Below are 17,006 nucleotides of genomic sequence, written 5' to 3'. Positions count from 1 at the left end.
TTACCCTCGGTTTGATTTTGTCGAATATCAAAGTTTTTACTTCCTTTCTCAAAACTTTAATTCCTAGTCCAAATTTTTCTTTGGTGTACTTTACTGCTTGGTCAATGTACAGATTGAATAACATTGTTATAGGTTACAGCCCTGTCTCACTTCCTTCTCAACCACTGTTTCTCCTTCATGCCCCTTGACTCTTATAACTGCCATCTGGTTTCTGTACAAATTGTAAATAGCCTTTTGCTCCCTCTATTTTACCCCTGCCACCTTTAGAATTTGAAAGAGAGTGTTCCAATCAACACTGTCAAAGCTTTCTCTAAGTCTACAAATGCTACAAATGTGTGTTTGCCTTTCCGTAACCTATCTTCTAAGGTAAGTGGTAAGGTCAGCATTACCTCACATGTTCCTGCATTTCTCCAGAATCCATATTAATCTTCTATGAGATCAGGTTCTACCAGTTTTTTATTTCCCCTGTAAGGAATTCGTATTAGTATTTTGCAACCATGACATATTAAAATTATAGTTTTGTAATTTGTACACCTAGCAGCAACTGATTTCTTTGGAATTGGAATTGTTAATTCTTCTTGAAGTCTGAGGGTATTTTGCCTGTATCTCACACCTTGCACACTAGATGGAAGAGTTTTGTCATGGCTGGCTCTCCCAAGGCTACCAGTAGTTCTGACGGAATATCCTTTACTCCTGGGGCCTTGTGACAGACATCCCAGAGCTCTGTCAAATTCTTCTCACAATATCATATCTCACATCTCATCTTCATCTATGTTCTCTTGCCTTTCTATGATGTTGCCTTCACATTCATCTCCCTTGTATAGACCCTCTATATGCTCCTTCCACCTTTCAGCTTTCTCTTCTTTGCTTGGGATTTGTCTTCCATCTGAGCACTTGATATTCATACAACTGCTTCTCTTTTCCACAAAGGCCTCTTTAATTTTCATGTAGGTGGTATCTGTCTTTCCCCTAGTGAAGTATGCTTCTAAATCCTTACATTTGTCCCCTAACCATTCCTGCTTAGCCATTTTGCACTTCCTGTCACTCTCATTTTATAAATGTTTGTATTCCCTTTTGCATACTTCATTTGCTGCATTTTTAAATTTCCTCCTTTTGTCAGTTAAATTTAATATTTCTTGTGTTATCCATGGATTTCTACAAGGCCTTGTCTTTTTACCTATTTGATCCTCTGCTGCCTTCACTATTTCATCTCTTATAGCTACCTATTTTTCTTCTATTATATTCCTTTCCCCTGTTCTGGTCAACCATTGTCTAATGCTCCCTCTGAAACTCCCAAAAAACTCTGGTCCTTTCAGTTTATCCAGGTCCCATCTTCTTAATTTCCTATCTTTTTCCAATTTTTCAGCTTTAATCTACAGTTCATAATAAATAAATTGTGGTCAGAGTCAACATCTGGCCCTGGAATGGCCTTACAGTTTAAAATTTGGTTCTGAAATCTGTCTTACTATTACATAATCAATCTGAAGCCTCCCGGTATCTCCAGGTCTCTTCCATATGTACAACCTTCTTTTATGACACTTAAACCCAGTGTGAGCAAAGATTAAAATATGCTCTGTGCAAAATTCTACCAGGTGGCTTCCTCTTTCATTCCTTTCTCCTATTCCATATTCACCAACTATTCCTTCTCTTCCTTTTCCTACTATCTTATTCCAGTTCACCACCCCAACTAAATTTTCGTTTCTTTTAACTATCTTAATTTCTTTTATTCATCACACATTTCTTCAATCTCTTCATCATCTGTGAAGCTGGTTGGCATGCAAACTTATACTACTGTGGTAGGTGTGGGCTTCATGTCTATAATAATGCATTCACTCTGCTGTTCATAGCAGCTTACCCAGTCCTATTTTCTTATTCATTATTAAACCCTCCTGCCTTATCCCCATTTGACTTCGTATTTATACCCATGTATTCACTTGACCAGAAGTCTTATTGCTCCTACCACTGAATGTCACTAATTTCCACTATATCTAACTTCAACTCATCAATTTCCCTTTTTAAATTTTCCAGCCTATCTGCCTGATTAAGAGAACTTACATTCCACACTTGGATCCTTAGAACACCAGTTTTGTTTCTCTTAATGATGACGTCCTCCTGAGTAGTCCCTACCTGGAGATCTGAATGGAGGACTATTTTACCTCAAGAATATTTTATGCAAGAGGACACCATCATCATTTAACCATAACATAGAGCTGCATGCCCATGGGAAAAATTACAGCTGTAGTTTCCACTTGCTTTCGGCTGTTCACATTATGATCACAGCAAGGCCATTTACATTGATCAGTCAATCATCCAGACTGTTGCCTCTGCCACTACTGAAAAAGCTGCTGCCTCCCTTCAGAAACCACACAATTGTTTGACCTCTCAATAGGTACTCCTCCATTGTGATTGCACCTATGGTACAGCCATCAGTATTGCTGTGGCATGCAGGCCACCACACCAACAGCAAGGTCCGTGGTTAATGGTGGGTTATGAAATGAAATGAAAAGAAAAGAAATGCTCTCAATTGGGTGTTATTCCTCTTGTGCAAAAAATTAATAAGAACATTATGAAATGAATGTTCTTATTAATTTTTTGCAAAAGATGGATAACAACCAATCAAGAGCATTTCTTTGCATATGTGGTACACCATCAAAAAGCATTAATAGTCAGTGATATGTATAGTGTATATAAAATAAAATTTTATTACTAGTGTTTGGGATGCTTGATGACTCATGTGACATGACTATAGGTAAATGTGATATAATCTAAATTAAATACAGATAATTGATGTAAAAAATAAAGAACAAACATAATAAGAAACACCATAAGAAACTTGACCAACAGTATTAAAGAAAGAGAAAAATGTGGTAAATTTTCTGCATACCTCAAGTTCAAAAATATCAGCAAATACCACAGCTCAGAGCTGAGTCAAGCTGCATATAAACTGATGTGTAACTACTGACCAGCTTTCTGTATCGTCAAGGGCATTACTAAGCTATCAGTAAACATGAATTGACACTTTATAGTTTGGATTAGACTGATAACTCACATTACTCTGGTTCAGAGAATACTTTAACTTTCAGGTTTCTTGATCTCTTCTTGCTTGTCCTTCTGATATACTCATCTTCACTGACAAGTCCATATCCAGGACATACGAGATACAATAACTGCCACCAACATTTTAATTTACATGATAATATCATTATTGATTTGATGAGAATTTAAGATCAATAATAACATAAGAATAAGAAGACAAGTATGTTTATGGCAAGGCTATTGGGGCAAGCAGATAGAAAAATGGCAAAGGCATTTAAGAGGAAGAAGAGGTGATGAAGTCTAATTACATATGACACATGTAATGTCACCCAACAGTTGAGGTACCTGCTTAAGACAAATGGTAGAAAAGTTTTGAATTCCTAACCTTTAAATATTTTTAAATTCTGCAGGAAGGGTGTGATATTACATCATATTCCTCATCTAACAATTTTCCTGAATCTTCCACTTCTGTGAAGACTGTCACAAGTTACACATCCTTGCCTTGTCTTGCTTTGCATCCTCCTGAGACAAAGGTGGATCCTTCTTAACTTGGGTCCAGTGCGATCCATATCTAACATCCCTCTAACTTGCTGTAACCATTTCACACACACACACACACACACACACACACACACACACACACACAGAAAAATACTGGATCTACCCTCTTATTATATTATCATCTTTATTTTATTAATTTTTCATTGTTGTATTCACTGATTCATGTTAAATTATGTTTGAACAAGATAGAAAATGATTCTTACTCTCAAAGTGTTGACAAGGTCCATGTTAACATTGATAGGTGCTGTGCTCAGCTGAACCTCTTCTAAATCCTTAAATATCAAATACAGCTGTGCCATTTTACGAAAATTTATCATTTCTCCATCCAAAGTATCTGGCAGTGCCACATGTAAGGCGATCATGTCTTTGAGATGTATTCCTCTGCAAAATATTACAACCAGTGAGCATGCATCAGAGGACACTCTAACAAGTAAATTTTATGGAACAGAAATACTCACAGGATTGGTATCCTGAAACCACAACATTCATGCAGCAACTTTCTATAATTGCTAAAATTGTTTGTGGAAGACAACAGATCTGTCATTTCAGTCAGCGACTTTTTACTTTCGGTGGGTATGCAGGCCATTGTCTTTGATAAACGAGCCAATACACTGTGACTGACACTTCCAACAACAGCCATCAATGAATTAAAATTTTGCAGTTCTAATAGTTTCTGTAACAAATTAAACCAAATATGAATTACAGGCCAAGAAAATGATGAAAACATGCAAAGATAAAGTATTTTTATATCTTAAAAAAGAATGTCAGCTGTTTTCTTTTTTGAACTTCTTTTTTTTTGTATTTGAATTGTCTTCATTCTGTTTTTCATTTGATCACAGAAGCATCCAAGTCAGATCACTGCAGTAGTGTACCATTTGAAATAAACAAAAATGCTTACCAAACCAAATTTGAACATTTTGCTGCCTATAAATGTGTACATTTGCCTGATTAAAGCCATCCATTTGAGTTAACATAAATTGCGTAAATCGAAGCAAATGTCTGGTAGGCATCTATTTCTACAAACCACCTTCCAAACGATCTCTGTAGGAGATTAGTAGTGTGGAGTCATGCTTTGAGAAAACTGTGAGGGTTACCTAGCCAGTCTATCATTAAAAATTTTTATTTTATTGTTAATCTTTCATTTTAATATTCTTCTGTAATGTTCAAGTACAATTCATGTTGGCCTAAGTGTCAAGTGGCATTGTTCTCCCTTGCTCTGGCTTTCCCACAGCAATGATGTGATTCCTTTCATACCCCTTTTTTCTTGGACTTCATTCTGACATCAAAAGTAGTGTCTTCTTATGACTGCCAAGACTGGCTAAGACTTCACAATCCAATCTGGACATGCCTACCTGTATTCTGAACAAAGAATGAACTTCCTTTTTGTTCATGGAAATATCTTATAATTCAACAGTCCCTAACAGTTGCCTACACCATATCTATCCTGACCAGGCCCCTCTGCATCTACATAAACTGGTGTCAGAAGTGGGATCTCCCACCTTTTGGTCTACACCCAAAGACCATAGTTTCATCATGATAACATCTGCCATAATTAACGTGTCAGAAGCTAGCTGGCTGGCAATGGAATAGATAGGGCAGTTGTGCTGTGTCCATACACAGTGCATTTTCAAGCTCTTTCTGTTGCTCACTGTGTTGCCAGCGGTATTTTGGCGCATCACTGTGGGCTGACTATGGTATCAGTATATTCTGCTCCATCAAACACAGGTAGCGGGCTGCTAGATGCTGTGAGACAGAGTCATCCAGCTCACTTCCATCTTGGGGACCATGCCTTGTCACAAGAACCAGAAGCATCTCACCGCATTGCTACCACATCAGCATCGAGATGACTATTGTAACTGTTGCTAAAACACGACTTAAAGCTGTGACCATTTCATCTGGGGGTGATGAATATGCAGCAGCCATCAGAGAAATGAGTGGTATTTTTATGTTGGTGTCATTTAGGTAAGAAGTCTGTTGCTGTACTTATGTTTCAAGATACTCCACTACCTACTCTCAAATGAATAATTGAAGATCCACATAAAGCTTTGCAGGATCAGATAGTGGCTGTTGCCCTCAAAAATTTTGAACTGCAGGAACAAATGCAAGCAAAACAAGAGCCTCTATCTGATCAAAAAGTATACTTAAGCATTCAGGTGTCTTCTAACGAGGCAAATACATATGACAATTCCTTTCTTTTCCTCACCATCAATTTTGTTACTTTCACCCTGCAAGAGTTCACGCTCTTCAGTATGCCTATATTATTTCACATTCAGGCAGCAGTTGGCAAGCTATCTGAGAGTACCTCGCAGACATGTGACAACAGACTACTAAAGAAATGGAAAATCAAGGATGTGGTGGATTGGTTCACATGACTGAAGTTTTCAAAATACAAAGCACTCTCAGCAATGCCTTTTAATCTCCATGGTATTAGTGGGTTAGAGCAGGTTTAGGTAGGTGAAACAGATGTGACACAACATCTTGTATTGGTGAAACAGGAAAGCACCACAGACTGAGAAAGTTAATAATTATCATGAATATTGTAAAAAGTTCATGTTTCTGGTGAATTTGGTGCTATTTCTTCACACACAACTGATATACTTAGGCAAATGTTGCATTACAGGTATCAGATGCTGTGCTGTAAGAATCACAAGTACATGTTCTCCCCTTCTACAGTAGTGCATCACCTTACCCCTCCCCTCCTGCTATATGAGTGTGCTCTCCCTCCTCCTCCTGCTTCTCTTTGGGCCCACTATCATGGATTAATGGCACTGAGCAAGATGGCGCAGCAGTTAGCACACTGGATGCACATTCAAGAGGATGACAGTTCAAACCCACATCTGGCCATCCTGATTTAGGTTTTCCATGGTTTCCTTAAACTGCTTCAGGCAAATGCTGGGTATGATTCCTTTGAAAGGGCATTATCGACTTTCTTCCACATCCTTCCCTTATCTGAAGGGACCGATGAACTTGCTGTTTGGTCCACTTCCCCCAAATCAATCAACCAGCCAATGGATTAGTGACCTATCACAGTCTCCTATCCAGCCTCAGTTTATCTTGCCTACACGTGGCTGTTGTTGAAATATGAGGAGTCTTGCACTGTGCTCTGTGGCACATTGCTGATTTTTATCACCAACAGTTTCACTCTGTCTCTTCGCTACTAGCTATACTACTGATAAGAGTGACTGAGATTTTTATGTAAACAAGGTTACTGGAAGCACTTTGGTCCCCCCTCTGGAGGTTCTCCCTGAACTTCATCCTTCTGATACTTAAAATGAATAAAATTTGCCTCATTGATAAACTTATTAATTCTTCCCAGCATTCAGTTTTCACCCATGTGGGTCTCTTTCTTTAGTATATAAGACAACTTCAGGTGACTGTAAAACCTGTTTAATTTTACATTTTTCGTGTGTAATATAAGCATTATTTTATGTTAATGTTTGTTTTTCTGTGGTAGAGTTCAGAATTCATTCTTTTGGACTCCACATCATTATTTCAATTTTATCACAGCATGAATTTAAGTGAGCAGCCTCTACTGAAGAGGTTTTCAATACTGCTATGTAGAAGAAATCAGATGTACACATGTCAATGGCACAACTTTATTGAATGTTCTAGGTTCCTGATGACTACCTGAATGCCACTGGTGACTTAAGGCTGCATTGTAGCCATCCTACTGCTCAATGCAAGTTTCATATTTTATTAGAGAACCAATGGTTGATGTTATGTGTTATGAGTTAGATATACTCTGAATTTCATTTATTCAGGTTAACTTACCTACGTGGAGGGGTTTTGTTAACATTTAATGACTGCTTCTCTTAGGTTGAGTCACAGTAGTTATATTTAAAAGTAATTTTCATGCATTCTGATTCTATAATGATCCCTGAGCCATGTGACACTGCATTTTTTGTATTTTGTACTGTTTAATTTTTATCAACTCATTGTAGTTTGGGTTAGCTTCATGAAAAGGTTAACTCTGACATTGAATAATGGCCTGTCCCCAGGCAAGTTATAATGTCTGTGTTCTATGAAGTTCTGGGATAGCAGCTGGAACATGTTGACTTCTTGCCACAATATTTTGGCAGGCAACTGTCGAGGCATCTTCAGGTGAGTGTCCACCACTGGAGACTACTAATTCATCGTGTCAGCTTTATAGCAAAAATTAGCATGCTTGTTTCAGTTATCCTTTGTACTTTGCCAATTTTGATGTAGACATCCTCAAAGACATCAGGTCTATTTGTTGCTATTAGATCCAATACATTTCCATCATGAATTGGATTCCTAACTATCTGTTCTAGGTAGTTTTCTGACAATGCATTTAGTAAAGTTTCACAGGATGTCTTACCATGCCCACCATTAACAAAATTATAATTTTCTCAGTTAATTATTGGATGATTTAAGTCTTCATTGATGATTACAATATGACTGGGTAACTTACATACAAGTGGACCAAGGGTTTCTCTAAAGTTTTCGGTTACATCAGGAGACAAGTCTGATGGGTGACAGAAAGAATCAATTATCATTTTATGTCCACCCCTATTACTGAGCCTTGTCCAAACAGTCTCACATACAGCTTCAATTTCTACCCCAGTGGATTTCAGTTCCTTGTCTACTGTGACAAGTACACCACATCCATTTCCCATTTCCTATCCTTTTGAAATATGATTAAATTTTCTCCAAAAATTTCACTGTCATCAATTTCAGGTTTCAACCAGCTTTCTGTAACTAGTGTTATGCAAGCTTCACTGCTTTTCATGAAAGCTTCAAACTCCTGCACTTTCTTGCGAATACTCTGGCAGTTAACCATTAGGATTTTAATACTTTCACTCATGGGAGGTAACTTTGAATCTCACAATGATACTGCTGGGTTTCCTACAACTGTCATTATCTGGACTGGATGGGAAGTCGCCTAATCTAAAAAACCCTTGTGTGCACCCTTCACACAGTTAGCTACCTGAGTAGCAGCCTCTGATGTGTAGTGCACACCTGCTCCATTTCGGGGGCCCAACAGTTCTCAACCCTGTGTTGCAAGTCCAGGAAGATACAGCCTAGTTTGTCAAAGAACTTTGGAAGTCTCTGGTTCAGTCCTTCCACTTGACTCAGAACCAAAGGACCATGATCAGTTCTGGGGACAATGCTGCAAACTGTGAGCTTCTTGAAATTCCATGTGCAAGGCTGGTCTTCTCAACCTTCTCTGCCAGTCACTGGATTGGCCCAAGAATGACCTCAAGCCCATGTGACAGGCATTATTTGTTCCAGCGCACATCACAATATGCAGTTGGTTGCACAATGTTCCCTCAATGGCTGCTGGAATAGTCTCATCAACAAATTGAATGAGGCCCCCACACATACACACTGAGTGCACCTGGTGTCCTGTCCTGTCCCTAGCTGCCATTTCCCTAGGGGATACCATCATTCACCATACATTCGAACTGCCAACGGTTAATAGATCCCTGCCCTTTTGGATTTGTCTTCTCCAGACAATACAGGTTTTCCCAAAACAGGTGAAGTGAGTCCCACTGATTCAATTTCAGTGAAAGACAGCACCTCATACTTGATGGCTGGGGTGATCTGTACAACACCCTGAGTCCTCCCTTGTCCCCGTCCTACCCTGTACAGGATGCCTAGATCCATCATTGACATGCCACTCACAGTCAGGTAGATGAGTAATGACAGATACTGTACTTTCTGCAGAGGAGACAGGATCCATGGGAGAGGATAGTACTTGAGGTACCTCTGGTACAGGTATCACAGGTACACAACTCTCGACAGCTCTTCCAACACCAATTCATAGCAGCTGCCAATCATTTGACAGAAGTCAGGGTGATTTCCAGCTGCTTATGAACATCAACTAACTCATCCTCTTTTCAGGAACAGCATTCACAGTGGGGCTGCATTTTGTTGGAGCAATCTATTGCAAGGCAGTAAACAAAAAACTTTAAATTAAGCTCATTGATTATCTTTTAATCTGTTGAGCTAAAAGTTGCTAATTCCCTGTACTAATTGAATCAAAAACACAAAATGAGATTCCTATTAAGGTAACAAAAACCTGTGGGAAAAAACTACTTGTTTCCTAAAATGTTTTGAGGTTAATTATAGTTGTTAGAAAACTTGAAAACAAAGTTAATTTATGATAAATGCAGATATTATATAGGGCTACTCCTCTTTAAGGGAAAGCAAGGTGTAACACAATATGTTAGAAAATGTGCTATGGTAACTAAATCACAGATGCCAATTTGCTACAAATTGCTCATACATTATGCAAAGGACAATGGCACCTTCTGAAAATTCTCAGAAACGCATCTTTATTTGTGTGGATATGCAATGAAGTTCATGGGGTGATGTATTCTTCAGCACAACTGTGAACCACGAATACTGATTCACTACAAAATAAATAATGTATGCAAAACACTAGTAGTGGTAACTTACAAAAATATTTTGTTGTTAGTGTCCGAAAAGTCTCAGACTAACTTTATGACAGATTCTGTGGGGCTGGAGACAAAGTGCATTTTACACTGGGCATTTTACACTGGAGTGGGTTCACCAGATTTTACTATATTTCTTGTTATGTCATAAAAGGCACTGACAGGGTGTACACAGGGACAAGCAAAAAATATTCCTGGATTTTTTTTCCAGTTTTCTCAGCTAAAAATACTCTTTTTCTCAGGTGAAAATACACTTTTTACATGTTAAGTGACAGCATATATCCCCTTGAACTGTAAAACTCATCAGTCCTTTGAATGGTTAAGGTTTAGAACTCTCTGGAACTTTTTTTTTTATTTTTAAGCGTTTTGGAAAGAGCTTTGATGTGGAGCAACACATAAGCTCCATATTTTCACATTAAAAAAGTATAAATTCGAGTTCCACTGCACACATTAGTTTCTGAAGCATTGAAATTGAAATCACAATGTGCTTTTGTTAGCCAATAATAGCTCATGTCACGTGATCCCACCAGTTGATGACAGCAGATATTCAGATTACAGGAAGTGTGTTGTAGTCAGCCAATAGCAACATCACTACTCAGTAGTGTGAACACAAAAATAGGAAAAGTTAATGGTTTATACAGTGAGGATCAAAGAATCATCCGATTTTTAAAAAATCATAACTATTATGTTATTTCAGATAGTGTGTGAACTGTTGGCTTTCACACAGTTCCTGCTAGATAGCAGCAGTGTGCACCAACTTGAGTTGTAGTAAAAATGGTGTCAGGACAACAGAAAGCATTTTGTGTTCTATGTTTTGTGCAATGTGAGTCAGTAATAGCTATTCAGCATGATTTTCATACTAGGTATGGTGTGGATCCTCCTACAGCACAGTGTATTAGACAATGGCATGAATAATTCCAAGAAACAGGTTGTTTGTGTAAAGGCAAATTGCTGGGCCATCCATGAGTGTCTGACACAAATGTCGAACAGATCCACCTTAGTTTCACAAGCAGTCAGCAGAAATCCATTCATCGTACAGCTCGACAGCTCAATATGCCCTGATGTCCATGTGGCATGTGTTGCATCGAAGTTTAACACATGAAATCATACAAAATTCAGCTAGTGAAAACTCTTTATAAACATAACAAACAACAATGTGTGGAGCTCTGTAATTTCGTTCTTGGCAAGATGGAGGATGCCAGTTTTCCTCCACTTTTAGTGTTTAGTGATGAGGCAACATTCCATTTAAGTGGAAAGGTGAACCATCATAATGTGAGAATGTGGGGTACAGAATAGCCAAATGAAGTTGTGCAACATGAGAGGGACTCTCCAAAATTTAATGTGTTTCATGCAGTTTCACGGGAAAAGGTGTATGGTCCATTTTTCTTTGCCAAGAACACTGTTACAAGAAGCACATATCTCGATATGCTTGAGAACTTTCTTTTCCCATGGTTGGAAACTAATTCAAATAACTTCCTTTACCAGCAGGATGGGGCATCACCATTCTGGCCACTGGAAGTGTGAGAATTTTTAAATAAGAGGACTGCTGAGCAATGGATTGGTCACAATTGACCAAATGATTCAGCTTTACATTACTGGCCTCCAAGGTCACCAGACCTGACTGTATGTGATTATTTCAGCAGACTCTGTTTATGTGCCTCCATTACCAACAACAATGAGTGAACTGAGACATCACATAACAGCAGCTGTGGAAGCTTTAATTCAAGACACCCTTGCTGCAGTGTGGGAACAATTTGAATACCGCATTGGCATATGCCATGCATCGCAAGAAGGGCATATCGAACACTTATGAAAAAGTACAAAAAAAATAAATAAATAAATAAATAAATAAAAACCCATTTTGAATGTCCCATTCATCAAAAGACAAAATTAATTCTATATGTTTATTAGTTTCAGAAATATAGACATGCCAAATCAGGTGATTCTTTTTGGTACACCCTGTATGTAGAGTAACTGCAAGAAAAGCCAAGCTTGCACATGTGATATTGGCATTGACATTGGTAGAATACTGGGGAAGAGCAATCAGTCTACAAATAAGACTGCTCACAAATCACTCGTGCAACACTTCTAGAATATTACTTAAGTGTATGGGATCCATACCACATATGACTAACAGCAGATATTGAACACATACAGAGAAGGGCAGCACGAATGGTCACAGGTTTGTGTAATCTGTGGGAATGTGATATTGAAGACTCTTGAAGATGGATGTAAACTATCCTGAGTAATTTTACTAATAAAATTTCAAGAACCAGCTTTAAATGATTATTCTAAGGACATACTACAAGTCCCTGTATCATGAGGATAAGGTTACATTAATTACTGCACGCACAGTGACATTCAAACAGTTATTCTTCCCGTACTCCACATGTGAATGGAACAGGAAGAAACCCTAACAACTGGTACAATGGGATGTACCCTCTGCCAAATTACAAAAAAATTAATGAGAAATAGAACAATGAAAAATTCCTGGAATTATATAAAAATCTCAGGTTTCTCCTGGATGAAAAAATTCCAGGTATTTCCCAGAGTTCCTGTTTGTCCTGGGGTGTATAATTTCCATTAACACCACAGTCATTAGTTACACACCAAATTAAGTGACAATTACTTATTTTAACATTCTGTTGGAGAATCTTGTTCCTGTCCTTACTGATGTTTATTCATGGTATAAACACCCTGGGCCAGCCGGGAAATCCGGAAAACACAGGTATTTTTTTTCATCTGGGAGGAAACCAGGTGAACCCTAGGATTTTTTTTAGAATTCCGGGAATTTTTCATTGTTCTATTTTTCAGTTAATTTTTTGTAATTCTGACTGGTAAGGACTGATACCATAACAAAGAATTTTACTGTACTGCACTATTGCAGAATAGTGCTGCAGCAATAAAATGTAAACAAGAGGAAAAAACTAATATAAAACTTAGGTTACAAAAGAAATGTGCAATTTTTTTCTGCACCAAGAGTGACACCTGGAAGCAGGGAATATAAGCAATGCTCCTGGTAGCCTCGGTCGCACAGATCAGCACTGGATCATGGACGTTTGTTATCAGTGACGTGTGTCAACTTTCCTGAACAGTTCACATATCAAGGACTCTAAATTATATTGCAAGTCACCACTCATTTGCATCTACTACTTGTAAATCTCCAAAGTTAGGTATTGTCAATTGCTTTCTAGAAATAAAACTACTAATGTTATTTGTTTGAATTTTTTATAGCATTCTGAGAACACTGCATTCTGTAGGCACCCTATTAGCGACAAGTGGGCATGACCCCACAACTGGTGAAGAGTCGTCAACCAAACTATGTGCCAATGGCCATAGCCATTTTTTTTAAGGTGCCTTAATTCTCTCTTGTCTTTACTTTGCAGGGGTGCATATAACATTAACAGTTCGTCATTTTGCTAATGTGTGTTTTCAGGTGGGCATTTTGTCTGCTTGTTGCATTTTTGTCTTCCAATATTACACCCCCCCCCCCCCCCCCCCCCCCCTCAGTTCAGGTGCCACACCTGCGAGCATTAGATCATTAGATGCCACAAAGCTAATTCAGATGCTTCGGTTTCAGGCAAACCAGATTTCTACCCTGCTCAATACGATGCAGCAGCTACTGGCAAATGCCGCGTGCCTGCCAGAACAATTACCACCTACTACAGCGGCTATAGCACCTTTGCAACAATTTTGTGAACAGGAAGAGGAATGGCTCGAGTGGCTCTCACAGTCTGAGACACATTTACTCACCCATAATGTACCAAGTACTGTGAAACTTCCTTATCTATTATCAACACTAGGAAGTGCAGTGTTCAGATTAATTCAGAAACTCTTTCCTAACATCACTTCGAGTGAACTGTCATATGACGCAGTGACAGACTCACTAACAAACTATTATGACCAACAAGTGAATGTGGTAGCAACTAGGGATTAATTCTTTAATTGCAAAAAACAGTCAGAACAAACTTATCGTGAGTGAGTAACAGATTTGCAGGATACAACAAGAAAATGCAAATTCAAATGTGCTTGCAATGCTTTATATTCAGATGTAATGTTGCACAATGTGATCGTGTACAATGTGCCTGATGTCAAAATCAGTGAACAAATTTTGAAACAGTCCAATTCATCATTTCAGCAGGTAGTGCAAATATTATATCAGTATGATTCCAGTGCCTTGTTGGCTCATACATTTGAGCAGCCAACTATTTGTAGGGTTGTGTCCCATTCCACACCGGTGGTGCACGCTAGCCATGCCAAGTAAACAATTGTTGATGCTGCATAAGCAGTTCGCTAAACAGGTGGCTACACAGACAAACTGAATTAAGCCTTGTCCTTGCTGTTATACATGACACAAATGCCAAGACAGCCCCTCCCAACTAGCTCAGTGTTACACTTATGGACAGAAAGGACATGTGCAATCTGTATGTTTGCAATGGAACAAACATCAGAATTCAGTCCACTCACAAAAATCTCATCACAAGGCCCATGTCATTAATGCAGTATATTCCAAGTCTGCAACTAGCAAGCATACAGTTTCATTGGTGATACGTCAGTCAAACAAACTTTTTGTTCATTTGCTTATTTGTGGGAAACGTGGGAAATTTCAGTTGGACAGGGGTGCCTCTGTCACAGTGCTAAATCGTCGCACATATGAACTGTTAGGCTCCCCACACCTGTCTAAAAATAGCACACAACTGATGGCTTATAATGGACGAGACATTCTCGTTCTCGGAACATGTACTTTGCCTCCCATGTATCGCTCACATGTGCGAACAGTGACTTTTACAGTGCTACAATCACGCGGTTGTGAGAACATATTTGATCTTGATTCTTTTGACTTGTTTGGTTTTAACATTCAGGACAATGTGTTGTGAGTGTCTGCCTTCAATGCCAAAGACAGTGCAGCTAGCTTGCTAAAAGAATTCCCGGAACCCTTTTCTGAAGGTTTAGGCAAAACTAACAATTTTGTTGCACATATTACTCTGAAAAACAATGCTCAGCCGAAATGTTGCTAGGCCAGAATGGTTCCCATTGCATTACAAGACGAAGTCATGGCTGAACTTAAAGAATTGCAAGATAGTGGAGTTATTGCACCCATATCAGCTTGTCAATGGGCAAGTCCACTGGTTTTGCTCCCCAAATGTTCAGGTCGCATTCGCCTCTGTATTGATTTTACGTTTACAGTCAACACACAAACTGTAATTGATACTTATCCATTGCCACGCCCAGAGGATCTCATGGACAAATGAGGCACTGGATGCTACTTTTCAAAATTTGATTTGTGTGACAAGTATCTTCAGATACCGCTCAATAAAGAATCTAAAACAGTGTGTGTAGTAAATACTCATTTGGGCTGTTTTTAAATATTTGCATTTGCCTTTTGGCAGTGCTTCTGCACCCACCATTTTCCAACAATATTTGGAACAGCTCACTGCACAAGTGCCAAACTGTTCAAACTATTTGGACAATATTGTAATAGCAGATCATACACCTCAAGAATACATTGCAAATTTGTGTGCTTTGTTTTGTGTGTTATCTGATGTAGGACTAAAGTGTTGACTGGACAAGCGTGATTTTTTTAAACCCGAATTGCAGTATCTTGGTCACATCATAAACAGTCAAGGTGTACATCATCAGCAATCGCATTTGTTAGCCACATGAGATTTGCTGGTTCCTTGCAATATCACAGAATTTCAGTCAATTTTAGGGAAAATGAACTATTATATTCAGTTCGTACCGAATTCTGCACAAATTTCAGCTCCATTGCATCACTTGCATCACAAGAATGTCCCCTTTGTTTGGACAGATGAGTGCCAAGTAGCTTTTCAAAAACTTAAAGATGCATTTCTCAGTGATAAATGCTTAGTTTACTCTGATCCTGAAAAACCAGTTTTATTGCAAGTTGATGCTTCCTCTTACAGAATCGGTGCAGTGCTTTCACACAGAATTGGTGATAAAGAGAGACCTACTGCTTTTGCATTAAAAGTGTTGTCCAAAGCTCAGTGTAACTATTCACAAATTGAAAAAGAGGCTTTGGCTATTGTGTACGGCATCACAAAATTCCATCACTATTTGTATGGCACAAAATTCTATTTAGTAATGGATCACAAGCTTTTGCAGTCCTTGTTTTATCCAATGAAACTGGTTCCTGTACAAACTGCCCAAAAATTGTAAAGATGGGCTTTGTTGTTGTCTCAATACCACTATAAGATTGTGTATCATTGTGTATCATCCAACTGCTGAACATGGTAATGCGGATACACTTTCATGTCTTCTGATTGGCCCTGATACAGACTTTGACACTTTTGTTGTCACATTGATGCTCAGGATTCAAATTGCTTCAGTCTTTTCTGCTGGACTATAAGAAAATTGCATAGGCCATGGAAGCTGATCCACATTTCAACATTTTCTCAAATACATTTGCACATTGTGGCCTCGTTCTTTGCATAGGATAAAGAACTCTGCAGTGTGCTGATACTTTGCACATTGGCATAGCCTCACTGTACAAAAAGGTGTGATTCTTGTACAAAATGACAGTGGACAGTCACATGTGTTGATCCCTAAAGCTTTGCACAAAGAAGTGTTGCAGTTACTTCACCAGGGACACTGGGGGATTGTTTGTATGAAGTAGTTAGTGCATCGACACTGTACTTGGCAGGGTATAGATGCCCAAATAGAACAGATGATGTCACAACGCGATGCGTCTACAGAAAATCAGCCCACTCTACTACAAAAGCTCTCTGCTTGGCCTAAGTCACAATCACCATGGCAACATGTGCACATGGACTTTGCGGGGCCCTTTTGGAACACTTGTTGGTTAATTGTGGTTGACTCATATAGAAAGTTTCCTTTTGCTATGCCAATGAACTCAACAACATCAAATAGCACAATTCAGGTGTTGTCACTGATCTTTTGCCTAGAAGATTTACCTGAAGTAATAGTGTCAGACAACGGTCCTCATTTCACCTCAAATGAATTTGAAACGTT

The 17,006-nt window shown here is 38.7% G+C and overlaps 1 protein-coding gene across 2 annotated transcripts in view; it reads right to left on the bottom strand.

Annotated features, from left to right (window-relative positions):
* LOC124796303 (ras guanyl-releasing protein 3-like) overlaps positions 1-17,006 on the bottom strand; it is a 305,024-nt gene that overhangs the window by 51,802 nt on the left and 236,216 nt on the right. For both annotated transcript variants that reach the window (XM_047260429.1, XM_047260430.1), the window contains exons 7-8: positions 4,056-4,270; positions 3,801-3,978 (exon numbers count right to left, since the gene is read on the bottom strand). In XM_047260429.1, the coding sequence (XP_047116385.1) occupies positions 3,801-3,978; positions 4,056-4,270 (393 nt within the window). The remainder of the gene's footprint in view (positions 1-3,800; positions 3,979-4,055; positions 4,271-17,006) is intronic.

The sequence above is a fragment of the Schistocerca piceifrons genome, chromosome 4 (genome assembly GCF_021461385.2).
Source record: "Schistocerca piceifrons isolate TAMUIC-IGC-003096 chromosome 4, iqSchPice1.1, whole genome shotgun sequence".
In the NCBI taxonomy this organism is placed as follows: Eukaryota; Metazoa; Arthropoda; class Insecta; order Orthoptera; family Acrididae; genus Schistocerca; species Schistocerca piceifrons.
Note: the sequence above shows the minus strand (reverse complement) of the source record. Positions and strands in the feature narration are given on the sequence as shown.